Raw genomic sequence first — 26,086 nt, 5'->3', positions numbered from 1 at the left:
TAGAGAATGAGCATGCATACTCATTAACCAGAAGAGCATGCTGGCTAGCCTGCATCCACCCAGAAATGATGTGCTAGGTCATGCAAGTCATCTTTGTTGAGGAGAGTTCTCCGTAGTCTTTCAGTTCTTCACAGGAACCGGCTGCAGCATGAGCAGTCATTGAAGCTACTGCTGTTTCCCAGTAAAGAGCAAGGGAAGGAACGCAAGAGCATATCAGTGACTGAGGTAGAATTTTATAGAAGAGTTTCATTAAAAGTTGTTTATGCATGATTTAGGAAGTTTTTACTAGCTAGCTATTCCTTTGACTGTGATTTACTGCATCTTTATTTATGCAAATCCATCAGGGAACAAAATTTTGTAATTTGAAGCAAACTCTCTGATTTCATGTTCTTCAAATGTGATATAAGAAAGCTGTACCCTCATTTTCTACTTCCTCCAATGCTTCATCTTAGAATAGCACAGTAAAAGCTATCTTAAAAGCTCTAAGAAATTGAAAACAGTTTTTATATTGAATATATTAGTTTATTTTAAGATTTAACTGTGTTCTGACTTCATTAATACAGGCATCTCTATTTAAATCTTGAAATCTATGAACTCTGTCTTCTTAAGTAGCTTTCCTTCTGTCCATAGCCTTGATATAGTTGAGGACCAGTAGTGGGTCCTGGTAATAGATAAGGCGCTTACGTATTTCAGTAAGCAAGTTCTCAGAAAGAGAACTCTATCTGGTAAATTATCCTTTAGTTTTGAATATAATTTATTTTTTTATGGAAGATTAAACGTTTTTTGTTTTTTTCTTAACATGAGTTATGGGAGTTTCTTACTTGAAACCTTACTTGATAACCTTACCTGAAAAAGTGTTCTATAGTATATGTATTCTTATGTGTTTAGTAAATACAAAAAAGTTTTCTTTTTCTATTGCTTTCTCATGTTGTTTCTCAACATGAGAAAGTAAAAGAAGCTAAGGAACAATCGTTTATTATATATTCATCACAGAAATATGGTGCAACTTTTAAATCCTTCAGGAAAAAATTCTTTCAAAAGTTAATTCTTTGCTTCTGTAACAAAACATTAAATTAATCTTTCTCCAGCCACATAACGTGCCACTTCATGCTTGTCCTAGAAACAACTGCTATTAACTTAATTATGCAGAAAGTACAAGTATGGTAATACAAATAAAAGTTCCAATTCATAAAAGTAGAGCCCTCAGGTGAAATCATTGCAGCTAAAGTGCATTCCTTTTTTCTCCCTGTAGACTTCAGTATATTTTTCTTCATGTTTATTTTCTTACATAAACTGTAAGGTAGTACTCCAGCTCATCATGATGGCTTAATATTTTTCTCTAGATTTCATGCGTTTGCTCTAGCTGTGCACATTAGAGACTCGTTTTTCCTGTAACAAGAAATTACTATATTTTGACTTTATACTTAAGCAAGCCTTGTCATGGTTTCATTGTCACTAAGTTTGTTCACTCCCCTTTGGAACAAAATAATAATTATATTCACAACTTTTGTTTCGAAGAGGAGTGAATCTTTATCTTGAAGATTTAAGTTGTATATATATTAGTTAATATACTCTTCTGCAGTAAAAGAGCAAAAATGTTGAATGAAATCCTAAAACAAGATTATTCATACCTGAGGTCATGTCCTTCCATTTATCTGGGTGGCTATGCTTACTGATATCTTGGCAGGTTTTTTTGATTGTTTGTTTGTTTTTGTCTTTAAAGAACAGGAATAAGCCTGCTGAGTGTTCAACTTCCCTATCTTTGTTTCTTTCTTCTCAGTTTCTTTTTACTTCCTGAATAACTGCTTTTCTGTGGTTTTCTTCTATTTACCTTAATCTCATTTTGAAGGACAAAGAGTATTCTTTAAATGAGCCAGACAGAGCTTGTTCAACAGTGAGCGATATGAATGAGAGGGAAGCTTTTGCCTTATTGGAACTTAAAACAACTTAGAAGGTCAACCTAAGAATTACGCTTCCTAATTTCTTTAGAAAAGTTACAAAATGATTATTTTGCAAATAACTGAATTGCATGCATTACACAGTAGTAGTAATAATTGTCCTTCATTGCAGACTGCAACAGAAGATACCTTTTTGGTTTACTTTAGGTATCTGAGATATCTGTGCTGTCTGAGTGCCGACACTCATCAAGACGAAGATAACTAGGCCTCAAAATTAAGAGCTAGTACTTTGCAGGGTGTCAGGACAGTGCAAAGAATGAAGGCTGGGAATGAAATGCACAGAATTGCTCAAAGCAGTGAACAAATATGATGGTGCATTCCGAGCAAACTGCAAGTGCTGCCCTATTGTGAGCTCTGCAGAAAGGAAATTACAATGATTGAGTTTCATGGTCACAAGGATGAAGTTTTGCTATAGGAAGATGATCGTGAGAAAAATACTAGAATAGCCTCAGCCATTGCTGTTGCTGGAAGAAAATACATGCTCGCCAAAAGCTATGGTACGGGTGGGAAAAAATGCCAGACTTCAAAGTTCTAAACAAATACCTTCTAAATGAGGATGCTGAAAGGGGAAATATGTAATCGGAAGAAAGAAAAAAAGAAATCTAATCTTACCATGTAGGGGTGATCTACTTAGTCTGTCCTAGATGAATAGCAATTGGATATTGAGGAAAACATCATAACTGGTGTTTTATTTATGGAGAAGTAACATGGCAGTTTCTTCTTGCAGTCAAGCTTTATCACGTTTTTAACCTGGGTTTTTAGATAAAATAAGACAGATTAAGCTATAAGCTTGTTAAAAGCTTCCTTCTTTTCTTTTTGCTTCATGTAGTATTGGTAGTTCAGACAAAAAGCATATCGTTGATATTCTTCACGAATGATGATACTTTTGTGATACTAGATGCAATGATAAGGTAGGGAAGGGTATTACAGTTTTTAAGTCTTTAGTTTAAATACCCTAAAGCTTAATTAAATCTTTTTTTTTTTCCATTTTGTATGTCTCACTTCTCCTTAAAATTAAGTAGCACATATTTCTGTGTCTAGCTGTGATGTTTTTTGTGTGTTCTAATCAAGAACTTCATGAAATTCAAGATGCCTTTGGAAGGAATGTAGTTGCCAGTAAGCTAAACTAAGAATTTATTTAGTACATATAGTTTTAGATAAACACACACACAAGTAAGCAAAGGTCATAAATTTACAGCTCTCTTGAGCAATAGGGGAGGGGAAAGAAAATCAATTCTTATCAGGAGACCAATGTCAGACCTCATAACAACTACTTCTCCATACACCTCAGGCACTTAGTAACATTTCTTATAAATTTTAAGCAAAACCTTTTAGTCTGTAATAGAACAAGATGAGGATAGTATAACCTTTTATAGTTTCACTTCTCTTATATAGTGATTGTTGGTTCTGTTGTCTCAGAAACCATTTAAATTCAGATTGAATAGAACAACGATGCAATTAATTGACAAAAAAGCTCAGGAGGTTTGTCTGCAAATATGCTACCTTTAAACGGTATGCACTGTCTGACTGCCATCATTGAAACATGGGTGATTTTTCACGTGTTCTCAAGTATAACTATAGAATTTGGTTACTCAGTTGTTCTTGAGTCAACTCACATAGTATCCTTACAATTTAAAATAGCCACAAATTTATGGCAAAAAAAGAAAATAATTTCTGTACGGTTTATGGAATTGCCAATATTTTCAGTATAATTGGTGGTTTGGTATAGTCATCATTTGTTTTTGCTATGACAAAAATGAGCTGTGAGATTTGTCAATTTTTTCTATTTTAGGTTTGAAAAATTGTATTTAATGTATCTTTCAACTGATTGCTATCTGAAAGCTTCATAAATTCAATAAATGATCAGACGAAACCTGTGAATATTAAATATTTGAAAGATGTTATTTTAAAACATTCGGGATATTTTATGAGCTTGTGAATACTCTGTATAAATACAAAACTATGCATATTTTTAGGTGTAATTATGTATTTTTAAGTGATTTGATTAATCTTGAGTTTATAAGTACCTGAATTGTAGTCAAAGTAGCGTTATCATGTGTTAATATGTTCTCTTCTACAAAATGGTCCCTTTCCTCCTCCTTTTTCCTGTGTTCACAAGTAACTTTTTCTCTGAACTACTGAAATTGTAGTTCCTAAAGCTATAACCAAAACGTAGTCATTCGCTATATACTACGAGATTTTATTTTTCTTAATTTCCCATTGGTAAATTAGCCTCTCTTGCAATCAGCTTGAGCAACGTAAGCAATCAGGTTGCAAACATAAGCATGTAATTTTAAAACTGTACAGATTTGAGATGAAGAGTTGACTTCTTCAACTATAGATTATATTTTTTAAAGTGTAATTTTTAATATAGAACAACTGTTCCTTTCTGAAAAGTAGTTATTTCAATATAGTACATCATTGCGAATTTGTATGCACCTTTCGTATGTTATGTGACAACTAATTTTGACAGCAAGTACCATAATTGATGACTTTAATACCTGTAAAAGAGACATATGAGACCAATACAACAAGCTATAATTAAAGAGCGAAATTTTAAGGCTGTTGTTCTACCATGTACAAAGGTTTGCTTTATTTCAGTCACAAGTTAATTACCTTGTTAAATGCTTACACTAAGTTCTGAATATAATCAAGATCAAATGCAAATTTCTGTGTTGCTAGTGTTCTCAGGTTTGAAACTGAAGTGAATTTTCCACCTGCTTTTCTTCTGCGGGATTAGTAGCTGCTGTATTGTAGGTGCAACCTTTGGTGCATCTGTGTTATTTATGAAGTATTTGTTTCTCCTCAGTAATACGTAAAGAGTACGTTTCATGAACCGCACTGCCACTTTCTCAATTTCTTATTTGTTCCTTTTTGAGCAATGCAGCATTTAATTAAATACTATGAAGTGATTTTTTTTCCTACTGATTTGTCAAAAATTTGTGTGAATACATCACTAGTTAAAAGCCTAGTTTGATTTCCTTTAAATGAATTGTAAATAATTACTGCTAAAGCAGGAAAGATCAGCTATGGAGAAGCTGGATAATTGTGAGGCTAAGAAATGTATTTTTCCCTACAGTATTTTTCTTTTCATATCCCCTGTTATAATTACATTCCCATCTTCCTATTTATTTGTGTGTTTGCAGAGACTTATTGTTCATGTCTGGCAATATGCCAGGACTGCGAACCAAATTTTGCTTTGCTTTACCCGCTCAGTATCCCTTAAGTCAACTTTTGGTGGCTGTGTATCAGGGGCTAGTAAGGAAAAAAAAACATTCCTCCTAATTCGATCTGGAATTAATTGTCTACAATATACACACCTGAAAATATAGCCACGTAAAATACTTCACTCTCATGTAACCTTTGGATCAGTAGAGATTCTCCATTGGTAACGATAATAAATTTATTTTGGGGAAAGGACAGAATCCTTATTACCTCAAGCTGCCTCGTGTCATATTCAGGGGTGATTGATTCTGGGAGGCAGCGAGTGCAGCAGTTAGGAATGCGGAAGAGACAGGAGGAAAAGAAGAGGTGTTTGTGGCTAATCAGGTAAAGTGAAACATGAAGATCTGAGGAAGCAGTAGCCAATGGCTAAAGTGAAAAGGGATTGTACGTGGCATACTTTGTGATCTCATATAAGCTCAACGGGCTTGTTCACAGGCTCTTTATTCTGGTTTACACCAGGGCTACCCTCTCTTTCCTCTTGTTGTCTTAGTTGCAACAAAAGAGCTGTACTTCTTATGATTCTTCAGCTTTAGCCCAAAGCCATGTTTGTGAACAGAAAGAGAATTGTTCCCTTTGGGCTAACATAGCTCTGGTGGTTTGGGTTTTCTGTTTGTGTGGTTGGGTTTCTTTTTTCCCTTCCCTGTTGCTTCTGGAATACACACTCCAGAGCAAGCAGAATTTCAATGTTTAATGTTTGGAAGGGAAAGATATTAGTGTGTCTCAACTGTGAGTCAGGATTCAGTGTAGGTGAAGTACGGTAAAGCTAGCATCCAGAAGCAGGGAGACAGGGTTATGTATTCCTTCTGCAGAAGGAGGCTGGAGGACCTGAGGTTTTTGTAGACTGAGATCGATCCCAATCTCCTAGGCATGAGGAAGGTAAAAAAGATGGGTAAATGAACAGTTTGTTTACACAGTGTGACTTTCTTAACCCATGCTGTGCCCAGCTGATAAGATGGCTGGTGATGAGGGAGGGTATCTTCTCTCTAACATTTAGTATATGGCCTGCTACTTACATCTATCCTAGCTGCCTGCATAGTTTGAAAGAGCAGCTTTTAAGGGGGAAAGAGGTATGCAAGTTCTCAATTTCAGTATTCTTGCTGGCGATCAGTATATTTGGGTTTCTGTTTAAGTGAAGCTTTTTTTTTATTATAGTATTCTTTTAAACAATTAAGTGCATTCTTTGAAAAGTAAGAATAGAAATCAATTTTGATTTATATATAGCAAATGCTGGGGTATTGGTGTTGGCATAGATTTGCACATTAATAGAAAGGGTTCTTTTCATATGACTTGTAATCATAATAATACCCAACAGTTGTTGTTGTTTTTTTTTTTTAATATAGTGCTTCTTGTACTGCAATTATGCGTGAATTTAATTGTTCTCCTTGTCCATTCTAGGTACAAAGGTCCAGAAATAAGCAGTTACGTGAACTGTTTCCAGATGGGTTTAGTATTCATCATGCAGGAATGCTGCGGCAAGACAGAAATTTGGTTGAGAACTTGTTTTCTAATGGATATATCAAAGTCCTAGTTTGCACAGCTACGCTCGCCTGGGGTGTCAATCTTCCAGCCCATGCTGTTGTTATTAAGGTAAGAGCTTACCTTACTCTGCACATGGGTATCTGTCTTAAAACAAACCTGTAAAGAAGCATAGTTAGCAAGATCTTTGCTGTGGGTATTGGGGCTGGAGGGGAAACATCTGATTGACTTGAAATATTATTTATATCTCATTAAACTGATTCTCTCCAGTGGGAGTCCAGTTTGAATAGTAAAGATTTAAATATATCAAAGATTATGAAAGGATTAGTTAAAGTACACTTCTGAAATCATGCTATATTTGCCTAATTTCAGTATTCAGCTCATCAGGATTACATTCATGTGTATTTATGTTAATTTTTATTAACTTTTCCTCAAACAGGGAACACAAATATATGCTGCAAAAAGAGGCTCCTTTGTTGACCTTGGAATTTTAGATGTCATGCAGATATTTGGTCGAGCTGGACGGCCTCAGTTTGACAAATTCGGAGAAGGCGTCATCATTACAACTCATGACAAACTCAGTCATTACCTAACTCTACTTACTCAGCAGAATCCAATTGAAAGCCAGTTTCTTGAAAGTCTTGCAGACAACCTGAATGCAGAGGTAACCTTTAACTCGTTTAGAGTAACTAGGAAGCTTAAAATTGTTAGTATAATCTGAAACAAAAATGCAATAGTCTCACACTTAAAATACCCAAAATAGAAATTTTACTTATTACTTGGAGCCTGTAGGTGTATATTTGTATGAGGAGTGAACTGTAATACACATGTGAAAATGTAAGGGGCCTTATGCAAAAGAAGGTAGTAGATAGTAGTAGTTCTATGGAGGGTGAAAATATCAGTAAGCTAGAACTGTAGAAAAACACATTTACTTTTTAATCAGAAGTGCTTTTATAGAATTTAAACACTATGACTAGTTTGCTCTGTACTCTCTCTTATACTAACCAGTTAAAAATATGTACAAACACACATACATGCGTGCGCGCACACACACACACTTTTTTATAAGGAACCTTCAGAAATTTAAATATATTTCAATGAAGAAGGGAATGCTGTTTTACAGAAGAACATATTGGACATTTTTTCAATAAAATAGAGCTAAATTCAGCTAAACTGAAATGTTCCATGACATCTTAGAATTGATTACGCTTTTGAAAGACACAGTAGTTTTTTTGATATACCGGAGATGGTCTTAATTTATTAAGATGCTTGTTACGTTTTATTTATATATTTCTTGCTTTTACGTTATCTTAGTCTTTGTGTTATTCAGTCATAAATAATAATTTTAAAGGGGAATTCTGGAAAGGCAGTGGGAGTAAAAAGGGAGGCACTGATCTTTTAAAGTGCAAAGAATCATTCCTTGATTCTTCTTCTTGCAAATTACATATAAGCAGCAATAATTTAAATTCCAAGGTTGGTGGTTAGGGCCAGGATTACTTCCACTTAATGTTAGGTCCATAAAGTTTGGGAGGGATAGATAGATCGATCTGGTCCTAAGTCATTAGACGCCTCCAAATCTAGGCTGCCTGTGCAGTGAGTAGGAAGTAAGAGCATCCTTACACAGCATTTCAATTTTTTTTTTTATTTCTGCTCTCTCTAAGTGCCTTCCTGGAACAAGTTTTTTTACTTTTAGGAGCTTACAGTTAGGTAAAATGAGCAAGGTTTGTACCTTAACAAAAACTGAGATTTAGAAAAATAAAGTAATATCTAATCTATTACCTTGGATGAACTATAAATTAATCTGTGTGTTATTTAGAATACTTTTCCCTTGAACTCTGTCTTAAAGAGTTATTTAAAACCTCAGGTTGAAAAAACTTACATGCTTAGTTAACTTCTGCCACAGTTAAGATACACAATTGAGTATGTAGTACAATATTCAGATTTCAAAATTCAAAAGTAATTGTACCTATGGATTGAGTAGAAGCAAATACAGTTATTTTGACAAGGCCTTTTTTCCTGGAAATGATCCCAGAACTGCAAAATAGATGATGCAAGATATTTGTTTATGGAGATCGTTGTTCTGTTTGTGTCTGAATCGCATCTTGTATGTACATCTGAAGGTATTTACAGTGATACAGAGTTCTAAGGATAATACAAATGTAGAGAGAGTGAACAGTAGGTCTGCTGTCTTAACCAAGGTTACAGGGCAGTTTCATTCTTGGATATAATACCTAGCATTCTGAAATAATATTTAGTAATTTGACTTCTGAGCAGATCTGCCTTTTCCGAAGTTGTTTGAACAGGTTTTCGCTTTTGTGTATACACATGATCAATTATTTTGAATACATGAAAGCTACAAGGATTTCCCTTTAAAATAACAAATCCATTAGAATATTTTAACATTAGAATAATGAAATCAGCTATGCTTGACGTTTTTGAAACCAAGTTATCAAGTTAAATACAGGAATAGTTACACGGAGATACTGTGAATTAACTAAGTGACTGAATATAATTAGCACTTTTTTTCAGGTATATACTTTTTTAGAGGTAGACTGTGGAGTTCAAGATTATGTGATGCAACAGAGATCTAAAATTCCACAAGATTCATAGTAAGGTTTGACATGTACATCACATATCAAGAGATTAACAATTGCAGTTAACTGGAAAATAAGGATGCTTCACGAGGAGGAAGTATTGCAAAATTAAATAGAATCAAGTAGAGAGCGCAGCCAACAGAGGCAGCGAACAGACGCAGCAGTTTGCGCAGCAGTGTCTGGACTTTGCCTGGGCCTTTTGTGGGCCTTGTTGGAAGTTGTGGAGACTTTCTGGGGACCCCCGAGGAACTAGACGGTGCTTGCTGCTAGCAGGAAGGGAGAGCTGGGCAAGGACTCCTGCAGGGGACCTTGACTTAACTTCTCCTGGGAAGGTCTAGCTAGGTGGGGCTGCTGCTAACGAGCTCTCTGGGCTGCCCTGGTCAGAGGGAGTTGGGGCTTTTGTTTCAGGTGGCTCCTGATTGGGTGGCTCAAGCCCTCTTGTGAGTCACTGCTAGGCAGAGGCCTATATAAGAGCCAGGCCTAGAGCGCAGTTCCCAGAGCGCAGTGAACAGACGCAGCAGTTTGTGCAGCAGGGCGCCAGAAGGCAAAGAAGGCACCTCTCCATTTTGCACAGTGGTGTGTCCTTCCCCGGGGCATGGTCATGACACGCCGCAGAGCATGTTTCCCAGTGGCTGCTGGAGGTGCTGCCTCGGCTGTGTCTGAGGCTTCAACCCAGACAGACCCTCTGACAGCAGATGCAGCTCTGCAGGTGTCAGGGAGGCACCTGGGGCCTCCCTGTGGGGCCTGGGCTGACAGTCAGCTCTCCTGTGTGAGGTGTGCTGTGGTTGACCAGTTGCATCACCAGATAAAGGAGCTGCGGGAGGAGGTTAGTAGGCTGCGTAGCATCCGAGAGGGTGAGCGGGAGATTGACAGGGTATTCTCAGAGACTGTTCAGCTCCAGGAGTCCCCTGCCCCCACTGCAGCGGAGTTGTCAGAGGGCTCAGCACCGTGTGTAAAGGTGCATGATAACGCTGTTGAAGAGGGCTGGAAGCTGGTGACCTCTCAACCTCAAGACTTATCCTTGAAGAACAAGCTTAGCGCCCTCCAAGCTGAGGAGGAGCTGGGCATGGCTCCAAGGGAGGCAACTGGCCTGGCAGACCCTGTGCTGTGCAGGAACCCCCGGAAGAAGCGGCGAGTGATTGTTATGGGTGACTCCGTGCTGCAGGGGACAGAGGCACCTATCTGCCGACCTGACCTCTTGTCCAGAGAGGTTTGCTGCCTGCCAGGGGCTCGAATAAGAGATGTCGTGGAAAGACTGCCAAGGCTTGTCCACGCATCGGACTACTACCCTCTGCTGATCTTCCATGTGGGTGCTAATGACACGGAAGGCAAACTGGAAACCATCAAACAGGACTTCAGAGCTCTGGGAATGGTGGTGAAGTGTATGGGAGCCCAGGTTGTTTTCTCCTCAATCTTGCCTGTGAGGGGGAAGGACGGGAGGAGGAGTAGACGAGTTTTCCAAGTTAACATCTGGCTGCGCCGCTGGTGTTGGCAACAGGGTTTTGATTTCTATGACCATGGGACCCTGTTTGAAGATCAACAGCTGATGGGGAGCGATGGGATCCACCTTACCCAGTGGGGCACACGTGTCTTTGCCAACAGATTGGCCAGCCTGGTAAGGAGGGCTTTAAACTAGGCAAGATGGGGGAAGGGGAGTGGTATAGTGGCAGGGGAGTCAGTAAAACACCGCTCAAGTCAGGATGCCTCCGGAGGGTGCATACAACCAGGGGAGACAGCATGGAACATGGCTATGGAGGATCCTCTTGCACCTCTCCTGGGAAGCTTGCATGCTTGACTGGCTTTCTGAAACGCCTGTATACCAATGCACGCAGCATGGGAAATAAACAGGAAGAGTTAGAGATCTGTGTGTGGTCGCAGGGCCGTGATCTCATTGCAGTTACAGGTGGGATAGTTCACATGACTGGGATGCTGTCATGGATGGCTACGTGCTTTTTAGGAAAGACAGGCCAGGAAGGCGAGGTGGTGGAGTTGCCCTTTATGTGAGGGAGCAGCTAGAATGTATGGAGCTCTGCTTCAGGGTGGATGAAGAGCAAGTTGAGAGCCTATGGGTAAGGATTAAAAGGCAGGGTAACATGGGTGACACTGTTGTGGGGGTTTACTACAGGCCACCTGACCAGGAGGAAGTCGTCGATGAGGCCTTCTACAGACAGCCGGAAGTAGCCTCACGATCACAGGCCCTGGTTCTCATGGGAGACTTCAACCACCCTGACATCTGTTGGGAAGACAGCACAGCTAGGCACAAACAGTCAAAGAGGTTCCTGCAAAGCATTGATGATCATTTCTTGACTCAGGTGGTGGAGACGCCAACGAGGAGAGGTGCACTGCTAGACCTTGTACTAACAAAGAAGGTCTAGGTGGAGATGGGAAGGTTGGGGGCGGCCTTGGCTGCAGTGACCATGAGAGGGTGGAGTTCAGGATCCTATGAGGAGGGAGCAGGGCAATGAGTAGGATTGCAATGCTGGACTTCAGGAGAGCTAACTTTGGCCTCTTCAGGGACCTACTTAGGGGACTCTCATGGGGTAGGGCCCTAGAAGGAAGAGGGGTCCAAGAAAGCTGGTTAATATTCAAGCATCACCTCCTGCAGGCTCAAGATCGGTGCATCCCTCTGAGGAAGAAGTCCAGCAAAGCGGGCAGGAGACCTGCATGGCTGAGCAAGGAACTCCTGGCCAAACTCCAGCAGAAGAAGGAAGTGTACAGAATGTGGAAAAGGGGACAGGCCACTTGGGAGGAATACAGGGACGTTGTCAGAGTGTGCTGGGATGCGACAAGGAAGGCTAAAGCCCAGTTGGAATTAAATCTGGCAAGGGATGTCAAGGACAACAAGAAGGGCTTCTTCAAATACATCAATAGCAAGAGGAAGACTAGGGAAAACGTGGGCCCGCTGCTGAATGGGGCGGGTGCCCTGGTGACAAAGGATAGAGAGAAGGCAGAGTTATTGAATGCTGCCTTTGTTTCAGTCTTCACTGCTAAGGCCAGTCCTGAGGAATTCCAGACCCTGGGGACAAGAGAGGAAGGCTGGAGAAAGGAAGACTCTCCCTTGGTGGAGGAGGATCAGGTCAGAGATCTTTTGTCCAAACCTGACATCCATAAATCCATGGGCCCCGATGGGATGCATCCGTGAGTGCTGAGGGAACTGGCGGATGTTATCGCTAGGCCCCTCTCCATCATCTTGGAAAGGTCCTGGAGATCAGGAGAGGTGCCTGAGGACTGGAAGAAAGCCATTGTCACGCCGGTCTTCAAAAAGGGCAAGAAGGAGGAGCCAGGAAACTACAGGCCTGTCAGCCTCACCTCCATCCCGGGAAAGGTGATGGAACAGCTCATCCTGGAGGTCATCACTAAGCATCTGGAGGACAAGAAGGTGATCAGGAGTAGTCAGCATGGATTCACCAAAGGGAAATCATGCTTGACCAATCTGATAGCCTTCTCTGACGGAATGACTGGCTGGGTAGATGAGGGCAGAGCAGTGGCTGTTGTCTGCCTGGACTTCAGCAAGGCTTTGGACACTGTCTCCCATCACATCCTCCTAGGTAAGCTCAGGAAGTGTGGGCTAGACGAGTGGACGGTGAGGTGGACTGAGAACAGGCTGGATGGCCAAGCTCAGAGGGTTGTGGTGAATGGTGCAGAGTGTAGTTGGAGGCCTGTGGCTAGTGGTGTCCCCCAGGGGTCAGTCCTGGGTCCAGTCTTGTTCAATATATTCATCGATGACCTGGAGGAAGGGGCAGAGTGCACCCTCAGCAAGTGTGCTGATGATACAAAACTGGGGGGAGAGGCTAACACACCAGAAGACTGTGCTGCCATCCAGAGGGACGTGGACAGGCTGGAGAGGTGGGCGGAGAGGAACCTCTTGAAGTTCAACAAAGGCAAGGGCAGGGTCCTGCACCGAGGGAGGAATAATCCCATGCAGCAGGACAGGCTGGGGGTTGACCTGCTGGAAAGTAGCTCTGCCGAGAAGGACCTGGGAGTGCTGGTGGACAACAAGTTAAACATGAGCCAGCAGTGTGCCCTTGTGGCCAAGAAGGCCAATGGTCTCCTGGGGTGCATGAGGGAGAGTGTTGCCAGCAGGTGGAGGGAGGTGATCCTGCCCCTCTCCTCAGCTCTGGGGAGGCCACATCTGGAGTGCTGGGTCCAATTCTGGGCTCCCTAGTACAATTGAGACATGGCGCTACTGGAGAGAGTCCAGCGGAGGGCTACCAAGATGATGAGGGGACTGGAGCATCTCTCCTATGAAGAAAGGCTGCGAGAACTGGGCCTGTTCAGCCTGGAGAAGAGAAGATTGAGAGGCGATCTCATCAACCTGTAGAAGTATGTGAAGGGAGGTTGTCAAGAGGATGAGGCCAGTCACTTCCCTGTGGCGCCCAGTGACAGGACAAGCACAGGCAGGCAACGGGCACAAACTGCAACACAGGAAGTTCCGTCTGAACATGAGGAAAAACTTCTTCACTGTGAGGGTGACAGAGCATTGGACCAGGTTGCCCAGAGAGGTAGTGGAGTCTCCTTCCCTGGAAATATTCAAAACCCACCTGGATGTGATCCTGGGCAATATGCTCTAGAGGATCCTGCTTGAGCAGGGAGGTTGGACTAGATGATCTCCAGAGGTCCCTTCCAACCTAAACGAGTCTGTGATCTGAATTGGTCATAAATAAACTAGGCTGAAATTTAAGATCTGGGAAAGGCTTCCAGTTAAGAGCAGTGGAGATGAAGAAGGCTAATTTCTTCTAAGATGAAGATTGTGTAGTGCATGCTGGTGTTTGTATGATGTGATTGCATATGAGGTAAAGAAAATTTGATCTGATGCACCGGAAGTCCTTCCAGTCTTGTTTCTTTCCTCTCAGCTGAGAATGCTTAGTTAAAACAGAATGAGATATAAGCTATTAATTTTCAATATGTAATATTCTGCAGAGAGAGAGGTGCTTAAGGGCATTTTGTTGTTTGTCCATCTTGGGCTCTACTTCCAAAATACACAAGCTTTTCCAGTAAAGCTAAGAAACACAGATGCAAGCTTAAAGAAAGTAATTTTTTTTGAGAGATAAGTGAATTTACATTTAATGAATTTTTTATGCAGAGGAAAAATTAAAAATAAATTTTAATCATTTATATTTTCCTTATCAAAGAAGAGACCTCTTTAGTCATAGTTACACACATTCCTCCTCTTCTACTACACTGACTGCAAGTTGTTATTCCTACATATTTATTTCATAACGATGATCAAGTATTGTTAACAATGATTTGACAAAATATTATAGCGGAACATGTGTGTACTTGTACATTTCTGCATCTCTCTGTGCTGTATAGTAAACTAAGTTACCAGATTGCTGCTAGCATGGACTTGCTGCATTTAGCACCAGAAAATGAAATGATTGTGGAGCTGAGCTGGCTAAATTTTAGAGATGCAAAACCATCTTAATTTGTCCCAGATTTCTGATTTTAAGAACAGTGTTTAAAGGTAGCAGTATCTTTTCCCGCCTGCATTTAATAATAAATTATCAACACTCTATTAGCTTCAAAAACTATCAAACAAAATAATTACAGAAGACTTGGAAAGGTAAATATCATTCTGTAGCAGCAGCTGAGCTGATGTTTTTCGAAATGGATACTTAGTCCTCATGTCGAAGAACCACAGGGAGAAAAAAAGTGTCAAAAGCAAGACAGACAAGGAAGATGTGATGTTAGAATAAGTGTTGCCTGCAGTAATCGTTAAATGCAAAAACTGGCTGAAAGAAAAAATAGTGAGTTGCAGCAATTTCAGATAAGACTGACAACAACAAAAGCAATCCTACTCATTAAGCTCTATAAAAATCTTCAACATTGTGGGTACAGATTTAAATTAGAGAAGGAGTTGTTTTCCCAGATAAGTATATATTTCTGCTAAGTAGTTTCTTTTCGAATGTATGAACATGACTGAAATTCTTTCCAGAACTGGAGAAAAACTCAGTAGAAATGGAAAGACTCTTAACAATAATTGAGTACCCAAGTAGAACTCTGAAAAAAATTGCTAACAGACACTGCAAAAACAATTTGGTTACACTTAGGGCATAGAATTAAAAAAATTAACCCTCCTCCCTGAGATGTTAAAATAGTAGAACTTAAGAAGAATAAAAACAATGGAATAGAAGACTAATTCAGTTTCACAGTAGATACTCATCTAAACTTATTCAATCAAAGATGTAGGGAAAATATATGATATACAATACCATAAAAGCTACTTACAACTGCAGCAGTACTACCACAGGATTGGGGGTTTGGGGAAGAATACAGAAAACTGGCAAACTAGCATAGAAAGAAAATTACATTCTGAATGTCCAAAGTAGCAAACAAATATTCCTGTATTAAACCAAAAAACCTCAGCAAATATAAAAAAAGAATCTGTTATAGTTAGATGCCAGAATAAAATTGTGTGGATAATCGTTTTGCTACTGGCTTAGCCACAAGCACTAAAGGAGAAAAGTTATATTCTGTATTTCTTTAAAAAACAACTATTTCTTTTCAGACTAGCCGGTGTTATGCAATGGCAATGTTGTCTGAAAAGAACCACGTACTCACTGCTTTAAATTAGTGCCGATCCTGTGGCTGTAGTAGTTACAACAGTGGAAGGTGTGGTCAAAATTTTTTTAATGGCTCTGCTGAATGGTTGTTAGTAGAAATAGCACTATTATACATGAAACAGAAAAAGCTGAAAAGCAAAAGAGTAACAGGGCCAGGAAACCACCGTTGTTTTGTTCTTTGATACGTCTGATGTTACTTATCCTTCTGTCACGACAGGCAGGAAAATCAATGTCTACCTGATTGCAGGAAATCAATACTAAGAGCAATTATAAGGAAATATCATGTTAGGGGTTTTTTTTGAGAGTAACTTCATCATTTCTTTATATTCAGTATCATCTGAATTTCTGTATATGCTGATTTGATCTAAGCTAGTAGAATCCTCTGAAAATAATGTAGGTGTTTTAGAAATTGCTATGGTTTAGCTGGAGGTGACTATTTCAAAGGCTACAGCATACTGAAGAAATAAATACATTTTAAAACATCATACTGATCAGTAGATTGGTTTAAGAAGGACTTTAAATTTTGGTCAACCATCATAGGCCCCTATCCCTTTGTCAGTAACCATAGCACTACATGGAGACTAATCATTAGGTTGTTAACTGCTTTGTTGCATAAATTTACACATTAATCTGATGACCATGGCACCTTTTCCATAAGGAAATCTTTTGCTGTTACCAGGAAATCTGCACTGTTACATAAAAAAATGACACGTTTTAGGGACAAGGTCTGTTTTTGCAAGCCATCCAGGAAATCAAATGCTCATGCTGTAGTTATAAAGAGAAATTAATTACACCAGAAGGACTGCTAAATTCTTGAAATTCTTAACTTACTCTGGATGGATCAATAGCTGAGAGAAGAACAAGTAAAATGAAGGGAGTAGTCGGCAGTATGGGAAGGCTCAGTGTTTCTACAAGAAAATAAGATGCTTTTATTTAGACTAGGTCTCTTGGCAAAAATGGATAGTGGTTAGGAAGGGTGCAATTAAAGATTCAGACATTTTGAGTAGTACGACGTGTAATCCTAGCCACTTTAATTACTAAGTGGAATCCAGAGCGTTAAAGTTTGCACCTAAGTTTATGTGGTGCAGGAGAGGAAACCCAGGGAATGATTGAAAAATGAAGGTTTTTTAATTTCCATTTCAAAGTGAACTTTCTAGGAGTAGAAAATATTCAGAGAGAGACGGTAAAAAGAGCAGGAGAGCTTCAGCACGAGGAACACACAAGTACACTCAAGTCATTTCAGCCTGGAACAAAGACAAGTGGGACATGATATGGCAGAGTCATATAAAATAATGAATGGCATGGCAAAAGATTGTACCTTTTCTGGGACGAGAACCAGGAGATAATTGGCAGAGAGGAGTCCGTGACAGGTTCAGAAAAAGCAAAAGGACACCTACTGGGTAGCTAGGCCATTTAACTCCTTGCTGCAGGAAGTTGTATCTGAAAGTTCACGTGGTTCAAAAAGCAACTACACAGAGAGGGAACAAAAATCCACTGAAAGCTATCAAATGCAAAGGGAATACTTTTAACTCAAAAAGACCTTGAGCTGCAAATAGTTTAAAAATTTGGGAGAGTATTAAGAATCTTGAGAGTATTACATGGTGCTTCCTTCTCATTGCCACCTGCTACCTAATGTCAGAGACAGCATGCTGGCCTGGATGGCCCCGTACAGTTGTTCTTAGGAAAGCCAGGAAGTGGGAAAAGCTGAAATTCACCTTACTTCGTTGATTCAACACCAAAGTTAAGACTTCAAACAAGTATATTGGCATTTCCATCCATGGAGAATCCTCTCCTGAGGATTTTCTTGCAGTTTTGGTTTTTTGTTTTTTTTTTTCCCTTCTTCTTCTAAAAATGACCAGAAGAGGATTATGCTCTTCTTATACCGAGATATTCACCACAGGCATGGATATACCTTTCCTTTTGTGTTGAAGCTGTGCCACTAAGCATAATAGAATGCAAAAAAAAAAAAAAAAAAAAGACTAACAAATAATACCTGGTTAGGGTGCTTAGCTGAGAGGAGGCAGTCCAGGGTCAGTCAAGCAGCTGGCAAACAGAAAATACCTACAGCTGTATTTTCTGGAAATAGAGCAAGAAAGATAAGATGCAGGGGATGTGGTTTAATTAGACCATAAACTTCAACTTATCTGGGAACTATCATCAATAGCTCGTACAAGGCAGGTCACCATTCCTCCTCTAATTGCTTCCACCTGCTGGAGCCCTCCCTGAAGTCCACAGCTGGACCCCAGCTTGTTGTTGGGACAAGGAGGAGAGCTGAGGAGAGGATTTGTAGTGCTGGACAATAGGTGCACCTTCCCCAGGGGGATGCTTCTCCTTGCATTTCCTTACGGTCTTGTTGTGAAGCCAGGAAGATGAGGTGGCGATATGTTTAGTTTGGACCAAGCCTCCTAATCTGTTTTTTGACTTCCTCAAGTAAAAGCCCACCTGTCTTGGTGATGTGTGGTAGTAACTATTGTGATTCTCAAAACAAGTACAAAATTCCTTCCAAGCGTTTCTGAGAAAATCACTCAGGACTCAGATGATTAGAGTGGCCAGTCCGGGCATGAGGCAAAGCCCTGGCTGCAGGGAATTTATGCATCATCATCCATGTGCATAGGGCCCTTGAGGCTGACCTGACCTGCAGGAGACCAGCTACCTCATCAGGTCTCCCCTCGCCTTCAGATTGTATATGCAAGTGATAACACAAGTTATTTGGCAATAATCTAACATGAAAAATTGATAGCAATTTAAATTCTGACAACTCCGACGTAATTCAGAGCTGCAAATGTAAATGAATAGTCCTTTGGTGTGCAATTGGAGGAGGTCCTGTTCCACTTGGGAAATTTCTAGTAGCATTGCGAAGTTATTTCAAAAGTTTTTGGAATCTTTTCAAAACAGATTTATTTCATAATAACTTCAGGCATTGAAACCATAATTCAAAATCCACTTGTTTCTAAAGCAAAAAGAAAATTACAGAGTAGATTCTCAGAAAGATTCCTTGCTCCGTTGTCTTAACAGCAAATATTTGATTCATATACAGAAATTTTTACTCAGTGTAATTTGACTCAATTATATAATAGCAATTCAACATTGCTATGTAAAAAACTTGAGAATACAGTTAATAATATTTTGCCCCCTTTTTTGATCTATATAGAGACACTAAAAAGAAAAATTTCGTTTCCTCCTGCCCCAAAAAACCAAAATACTTACTGCTTCTATCTGTTTCAATTTGTTTAAAAGTCAAATGCTTCCTCTGAAATGCTGTTCAACTCGATAAAGTCTATGGCATAACATAAAATCTGATGCTGATAACATTTTTCATTTAAAGTAACACAGTGGGTTGGATTAATATAGTACTCAATTTTTCATTTTTTTTATAAAGGTTTAAAGGAGGAATTTCCTGACAACTGGTGCAATAAAATAATTTTATTTTAACATAAAATGTTAAAGTGTTTGCATTAGAAAATAACTTTTTAGCCATTCAAATTGCTTTAACAAAGGTATACATTTTCAGATATTCCATAAGAACTTGACATGGACACTAGATGGCAGCAAATATTCAGGAGTAGGTTTTTATTTGTTTGTTTTTATCTCTGCATAATATTCACTGAATATTCATTAAGGTTGGGGGAGGTAGGAAAGAGCAATAATAGATTTCAGGGGCATATCTGAACCCAACTGTATTTCAGGGTCACGTACTTTCTTCTCAGTTTTACTTTTAACTGTGAACACATTTAATTTATAAGTATTAAAATCAGGCATTTGAACAAATGAGGCGGTGTTTTTTTTTTTAAGTTGTCAGACTTCACTGTCTTCTATAATGATAATTTTATCGTCTCATGTTTATAAAATTGGTTGTTTTCAGGAAGGCGTTTCTGCTCTTGGGCAACGTTGTTATGCTCTTTCAAGTTGTATACGGAAAGATGTTTGACTCAGGAAAAGAAATCAAATGCTGAAGTTAACCTGAGTGGCAGATTGACTAGTAACCTGTGGACTATTTTAGATGTCTTCCCTTTAGTAGTTCATGTAAATTGTATTTTTAATATTTTTTTAAACTGCTTCAGTACATGATGTAGCTATACTTTTGGAAAAACAACACACTGGGGCTTTCTCCCAATCTCCTTAAGCTGTTCAGGAGTAAAACTCCACTCCAAAAATAAGTGGCACCAGGCGTGGGGTAGTCAGTGACATTAGTCATTGAAACCAACAGGGTTGTGCCAGTTGTGCATCATTGTGGTTCAGTGCAGCTTTGGCTTGCATTATTATGTTTGAATAGCTGTGTTATTTCATAGGAAACACATATCTGTTACTAACACCTACATGCATGGATCTGAGCATGCATGTGAAATCGTTTATAATTGTATCGGTTTCTTTTTAATCTTTCCAAGCCATGTGGAGGCTTTATATGAAATGCAGGCACCAATGAGAGAAAAATATCTTTTGAAATGTAGTAATGGATCCCAAATTTTCAGTAAGAGGATTTTTTGCTTCTTGTCAACGACATCAGTCAAAAAAAATTGTTCATGCAGCACACAGGAAATCTTAAATGTTCTTTGTAAATCAGGTTGATAACCGGAATAAGCAGTAAATTGTTTCTCATGAACATAACAGAGTATAGGGCTGAAGTTGTGTGGTGGTAATTAATCAGATGATAAAATAGCTGTTGAATTAGCCAAAAAAGTCGCTGAGTAAAACAATTGTTTTGGCATACCTGATTGATAGCCTTGTTATTATGTTTTGTTATAGCAAGAATATAAAAGGTACCTGTATATTTGACTAGTCAGATATAAAATGAGAAAACTATTTGTAAAAACTGTGTACAAACAGATGGCTAAGTATGAAGGCAAGCTAAGGAAGAGCCTGAGGACTATCAGTATCTTTTGGTTTAGAACTTAAACTAAAAAGTGTATTCACATTGCTATAAAAATTCATCTTTTAAAGGTAGATATACACTTTTCATTAAGTTTCCAATGCCACGTTCTCTGAAGAATTGTGTGGGGATTTTTCTGAGAACAAGTCAATTCAGTATTATCGTTTACTTGCAAAAAATAATAAGCACAAGGAAAGATCATGGTGATGACTGTGCTTTCGTAACCTAATGTCTCAGAACATACCCTGGTGCGAGATGTTCAAAAGATGTAGCTATATAAATGGCTCAAGAGATTATTCTATAATTATGTTAGTATTATTTAAGTTGGAAAACTACTAACGCTTTCTTTAATCCAGTGCTAGTGCTCTGAATTCAGTATGTTGTCAACTTAATACTTATGTTCAGTTGTAAAATATACATTTAGTTTTGTCTCTTTTCCTATTTCCAGATTGCTCTTGGAACAGTAACTAATGTGGAAGAAGCAGTAAAGTGGATAAGTTACACTTATCTTTATGTACGGATGAGAGCAAATCCATTAGTATACGGCATCAGTCACAAAGCTTATCAGGTAGAAAATGCATTTTTAAAAAATCTCTAACCTGCTTTCTAGGTCTGTAATCCTTCCCTGATATGAAGATAAATATTTGCTCTTTCTACTTACCTGGCATCAGCAATTCTTTTAAAGTGTTTAGAAAAGGAAAGACATTTTATGTAGCAGAACATTTATTTTTTAACACTAAATGAAGAGGTCCCTTCTATTCATATAAAAATATATTTTGAGTGACCAGGCTGTGCACCAAGGTGCAACATTCATTCTTATCAGCCAGTTACTGTAGCTCAGTTATTCTCACTGTTTCAGTACTATAGGCGAGATACAAGTGAGAAAATCCAGTGTTCCTGAAACTATTGCTTTCTTTTTGTTTTCCTCTCTCAGTATTTGTTTTAGAATGTTTCATCCCATGACATCTTATAAATTATAAAATGACATTTTTATGGTTTTTTCTAAATTATTGGGATTTAGTAATTATAAGAGATTTTATTCATTTATTTAGAAATTTTTATTTCTGTATTTGGAAATGTTCTATGCATTAAAATAAATCAGAATGCTGATACGCACAGGTTTTGTCGAAATTAATTCATTACCTTTAATTTTTAGGAAGTTTTATAGTTTACAGATTCTCTCAATAGTTACTTCTTTCTGTACAGCTTTTTATAAGCTTTTAATATCAACATGATTTGGACACAGGTAATTGAGTGGAGTGCAGGCAGAAGTGTCAGAAATGTACAGTAAATATTGTTTGTTTCACATGTCGTAAATCTTATTTATGGCTTCATAATTTGTCATGATATGATTTCAGTCTTTATAACTTCTATAGATAAATGTAAAGGAATATTTTTCAGATCGCTTTTGTGGCTGATAGTATAAGTTGTAGTGGAAGTGGGTAGAGTTTGGGGGGAAGGGGGATCTCAACACATTATAGTAGGATGTGGTTTAAACAGGCTTCTGTTTGAAAGGCTTATAGAACCTTCTAGTGATCCTAAATCTGTTTTTATAAAAATCCTTGTAATAAATTACCATATATTAATATAAAAGTAGGCAAAGCCACAAACTATCCAGTAAATGAAAAGCCAGAATTGCTCTGTAGTGATAAGAATGTTGTTGTCCCATTTCTGTAGAGTTTCTTCATTTAAATCGCTATTTATTTTGGCAGGTATTTTTGATGAGTATTATTAACAAATTTTAGAAAAAGGATGCAAGCTTGATGGTAACACCTAATGAAAAAGTAATACAGCACAATCAGGAATATTTTTATTATAAACTCGAAAAAACAACTAACGAATTGCTTCCCCTGCTCTGGATTTTGTGTTCTGATTCAGCTGCTGAGAAGATGGAGAGTGCCAGTGCTTGCCCTTTTCTGCCGCTAGCCTCCTTTCTACCCCTTCTGATCTGAGCTGTTAATAATAGACGTTCCTATTTTATGTTAAGGCGGAAACAAATTATATCGATTTGAAGTGTTACGCATCCAAGTAGGAGCAAACGCAGTGCCAATCTCCTCCTCGTCTAGAGAAACTAGTTTTAAACTTCAAAGCTATTAGTGTGTCATAGACAGTACATGGATGATATGTAGGGCCAGATGCGGGCATAACCATAGATTTGCTCACATGTGCAATTTTTTTCCTTCTGTTCCAGTCATAGGTATCTAGCGTTCATAATTGGTGTATTGTTATTTCTTAGTAATCTTGCAGTGTGCCAATTTCTATATTTGTTCTGGCTGACAGCCATCGGTACCCATTTTGCATCCATATGTCTGCGTAACGGCTGTGGGTCATGCTCGTCCCGGCTGTTCAGTGGGGCTGAGGAGATACAAACCCGTTCTGCTCTCCCTCTGCACAGGGTCAGGAAGCCAGGTGCTCGCCATAGCCATTAATTACTCTAGGGGCACAAAAGGTCCAGCCTGTGCCAGTCCCAGGCTGTATACCCGGGTAGACTTGCGCAGCAAGCCGCAGCCGCGAGCGCGCACCTGCTGTGCACCGACGAGTTTGCCGCCCTCCTGCTCTCCCCGGCGATTGCTGTTGCCCTCCTGGCCGGTTTCTGGGCTACGCCTTGCATGGATAAAGTGGGCTGCTCCAGGTCCATTGGTTTGATTAGCAGCATTGCAGGTTGTTTGCCAGAATGACAATAACGCCTTTTACTGAGTTAGGGAAATGGCCAAAATTCATGATAAGCACCTCGAAGAAAAAACGCCTGGGAAAAGAAGTGGAGTAAATGCGAGTGTCATATTAGTGAAGAATGTGAGGCGAATTACAGGTATTTGCTCATCCTTTTAGGGTTTCCAAAGGAAAGGTGGGGGTTGTTTTGAGAGAAACCCTTTGTCTCCTTTCTCCTCTTTTTGGTTCCATTCTTTGTCTTCCACAGTTAAGCCAAGCTTTCTATCCCCATAAGCCATATGTTTACAATGTCTGTAAACGTTAGAGGAGTTTGTCCCCAACGCTTCTCTCGGTTAGCTTGAGAAAACAGTGTAAATCATAATGTACTGCTGTTTTGCTGGGAGAGCTTTCTATTTTAGTGTAAGGAAGACGGGAAAAATAGACAAGAGGGCAGATGAAAAGGGGGATTAAAGATTTTATAAAACTTGAGCAGGTTGACAATCTTTTTTAGGGATTTCTGACCTTTCTGCTCTCTTCTTTTAAATTTAAATATTTCATTCAAGTGTCTGTACGAGAAGAAACTGAGCTTTATTGTGATTAAAACTCTTATCATGCATATGTATACTTTGCATATGTATACTCCAGATTTGCTGAGTTTCTTGCAGTGGATATGCCAAGCTTTGTATGGCATAATACTTTGTATTAAGTATATGACTTAAGACATTATATTAAGTGTATGGCATAGGGCCATTCTATGCTGGATCTTCCTTTATAGGATTTCTAGTTATGCAAGTTCAATGAGAAGGGTGCTAACCATACATTCTCTAGAGTATTCTCTAGAATATTGTTTCACAGCCTTTTCAAGTTGATGACTTTCCTTTAAAGTTAAAACCTATTTTTTTAAAAAACCATTAGTCTACTGTTACAACTGTGTAACTTTTTTTGTATGTAAGGCAAAAGACTGGCAGATAATTTTGGCTGTCAAAGGAGTAGGGAAGTGTTTTAGATTTTTTTTTCCTCTTTAGCTTTAAGAAACGTTAAACATCTGGCATCCTGATCAGGTTGTTTTTTTTTTTGACTACTTCTCTACTGAAATCTGACCTCAATGTGTGACTTACTATTGAGAAAAGCACTCTAGACCTTCATCATCTTAGCCTTTGACTTGAAACTAAGGTAACCCATAACTAAGGAGAAACAACATCAGAGCAACTAGCAAAGACAGGGAATATTATGAATTAGTTCTGTAGCTGCTTGATGGAAATGGCCACGTTCATCGGCAGCTTCACCAGCCAGGAGATGAACCACTTCAGCACAAAGTTGCTGAGAAGCTGAGTACTGGCCCGGGGAAAACCAGGCAAACCAAGACAGAGCAATTCTTCAAGCTCGGTCCTTTTTGCCTTGTTGGATATATCAGGTGCAAATTTACCAAGAGGGCTGATGTGACTTAGTCTATAGGATTCTGAATTATTCAAGCCCAGAATTGAGAATGGTGACTGTGAACCAGAGCAGAGTTTCACAGTCTTTTAAAATTTGTGTGTTAGAACTTACATAATTAGAGCCATATCTCTTGTGTAGTTAGAGCCATATCTGAGGTGCAGACATACCAGAGGGTTAACATGACTATGAATCCCTTGTGGGGCTGGGTGTCCCAGGTGCATGATGTGGAAACACCTGCACAATTATGCAGCAATCCCATTCTGATGGGGATTTTCTCCAGTCTTGTAAATATTACTGAGGTAACGTACTACTAACACACTACTTGTGTGCTTAAACGTGAATGTTTATACACTGAGTTTATAACTCAGTAATTGGAATATCCCATCCGACATGCACAAACCTTCTGGGGGCATTAGAGCTTTTTTTCTCAGCAAATATTTGAGACATCTGATTTGAAGCTTATTCAACTTGGGATCCAACTAAAGCTGTTCTCATGTCAGATATCCAAACAGAGTATCTCTTCAGTTAAAACATAAATAGGAGATACCATTAAATTGTACTTTTTTATGAAATCATACTGTGATGACAACTTCATTCAGAATATGTTTTCATTAAAATTTTCTTTTAAGTACTTTAGTGTAAATTTATTTTGCAGTCGTCCTTCTATTTAGTAAGTTAAATTATTAGTCTACATTGTGTGAATACAGACACGAAGCATCGCAGAAGCAATTTTATTCTGATTATTTTGTAAGCAATTTTGGGAGAATACGTCAATGTAACTATTGTTAGTGAGATCTCAAGAATATTTTGACTTAATTGTACTCCCTTCATTTTTGCAAGTATTTTGTTTCTGGCTTTGGAGGATAGAATTATCTAAACAAAATATTGCATTTAACACTTTCTTTTTTCATTTATACAAATAAATGTATGTGTATGCACTTGATCTCTAGATGGATCCAGGACTAGAAAAGCACAGAGAACAATTGGTAATTGAAGTCGGCAGAAAACTGGACAAAGCCCGCATGATTCGCTTTGAAGAAAGAACTGGCTTTTTTTCTTCAACAGATTTAGGCAGAACCGCCAGCCACTACTATATTAAATATAATACTATAGAGGTAAAATATATTGTTCTATTTGGGTTTTTTTTCTTCTTTTTGAACCTATACCTAAAACAGTTGTAAGATATTACAGAATGTGTAGCTGATTTATTCAATATCTTTTCAAATCATTTTTACCAAAATGGGGAGAACAAGATGGAGAGGAAGAGAGAAAGAAACTAAGTATAAAGCAATACTGAAAGGTTAGACTTGATATGAA

At 38.8% G+C, this 26,086-nt stretch overlaps 1 protein-coding gene across 4 annotated transcripts in view; it reads left to right on the top strand.

Annotated features, from left to right (window-relative positions):
• Positions 1 to 26,086, top strand: part of ASCC3 (activating signal cointegrator 1 complex subunit 3) — a 287,466-nt gene that overhangs the window by 173,217 nt on the left and 88,163 nt on the right. For all 4 annotated transcript variants that reach the window (XM_068937883.1, XM_068937886.1, XM_068937884.1 and 1 more), the window contains 4 exons: positions 6,579 to 6,770; positions 7,099 to 7,323; positions 21,132 to 21,251; positions 25,720 to 25,884. In XM_068937883.1, the coding sequence (XP_068793984.1) occupies positions 6,579 to 6,770; positions 7,099 to 7,323; positions 21,132 to 21,251; positions 25,720 to 25,884 (702 nt within the window). The remainder of the gene's footprint in view (positions 1 to 6,578; positions 6,771 to 7,098; positions 7,324 to 21,131; positions 21,252 to 25,719; positions 25,885 to 26,086) is intronic.

This window comes from Struthio camelus, chromosome 3, assembly GCF_040807025.1.
Source record: "Struthio camelus isolate bStrCam1 chromosome 3, bStrCam1.hap1, whole genome shotgun sequence".
Classification (NCBI taxonomy): Eukaryota; Metazoa; Chordata; class Aves; order Struthioniformes; family Struthionidae; genus Struthio; species Struthio camelus.
The sequence above is the reverse complement of the archived record's forward strand: the minus strand, read 5'-3'. Positions and strand labels throughout refer to the sequence as shown.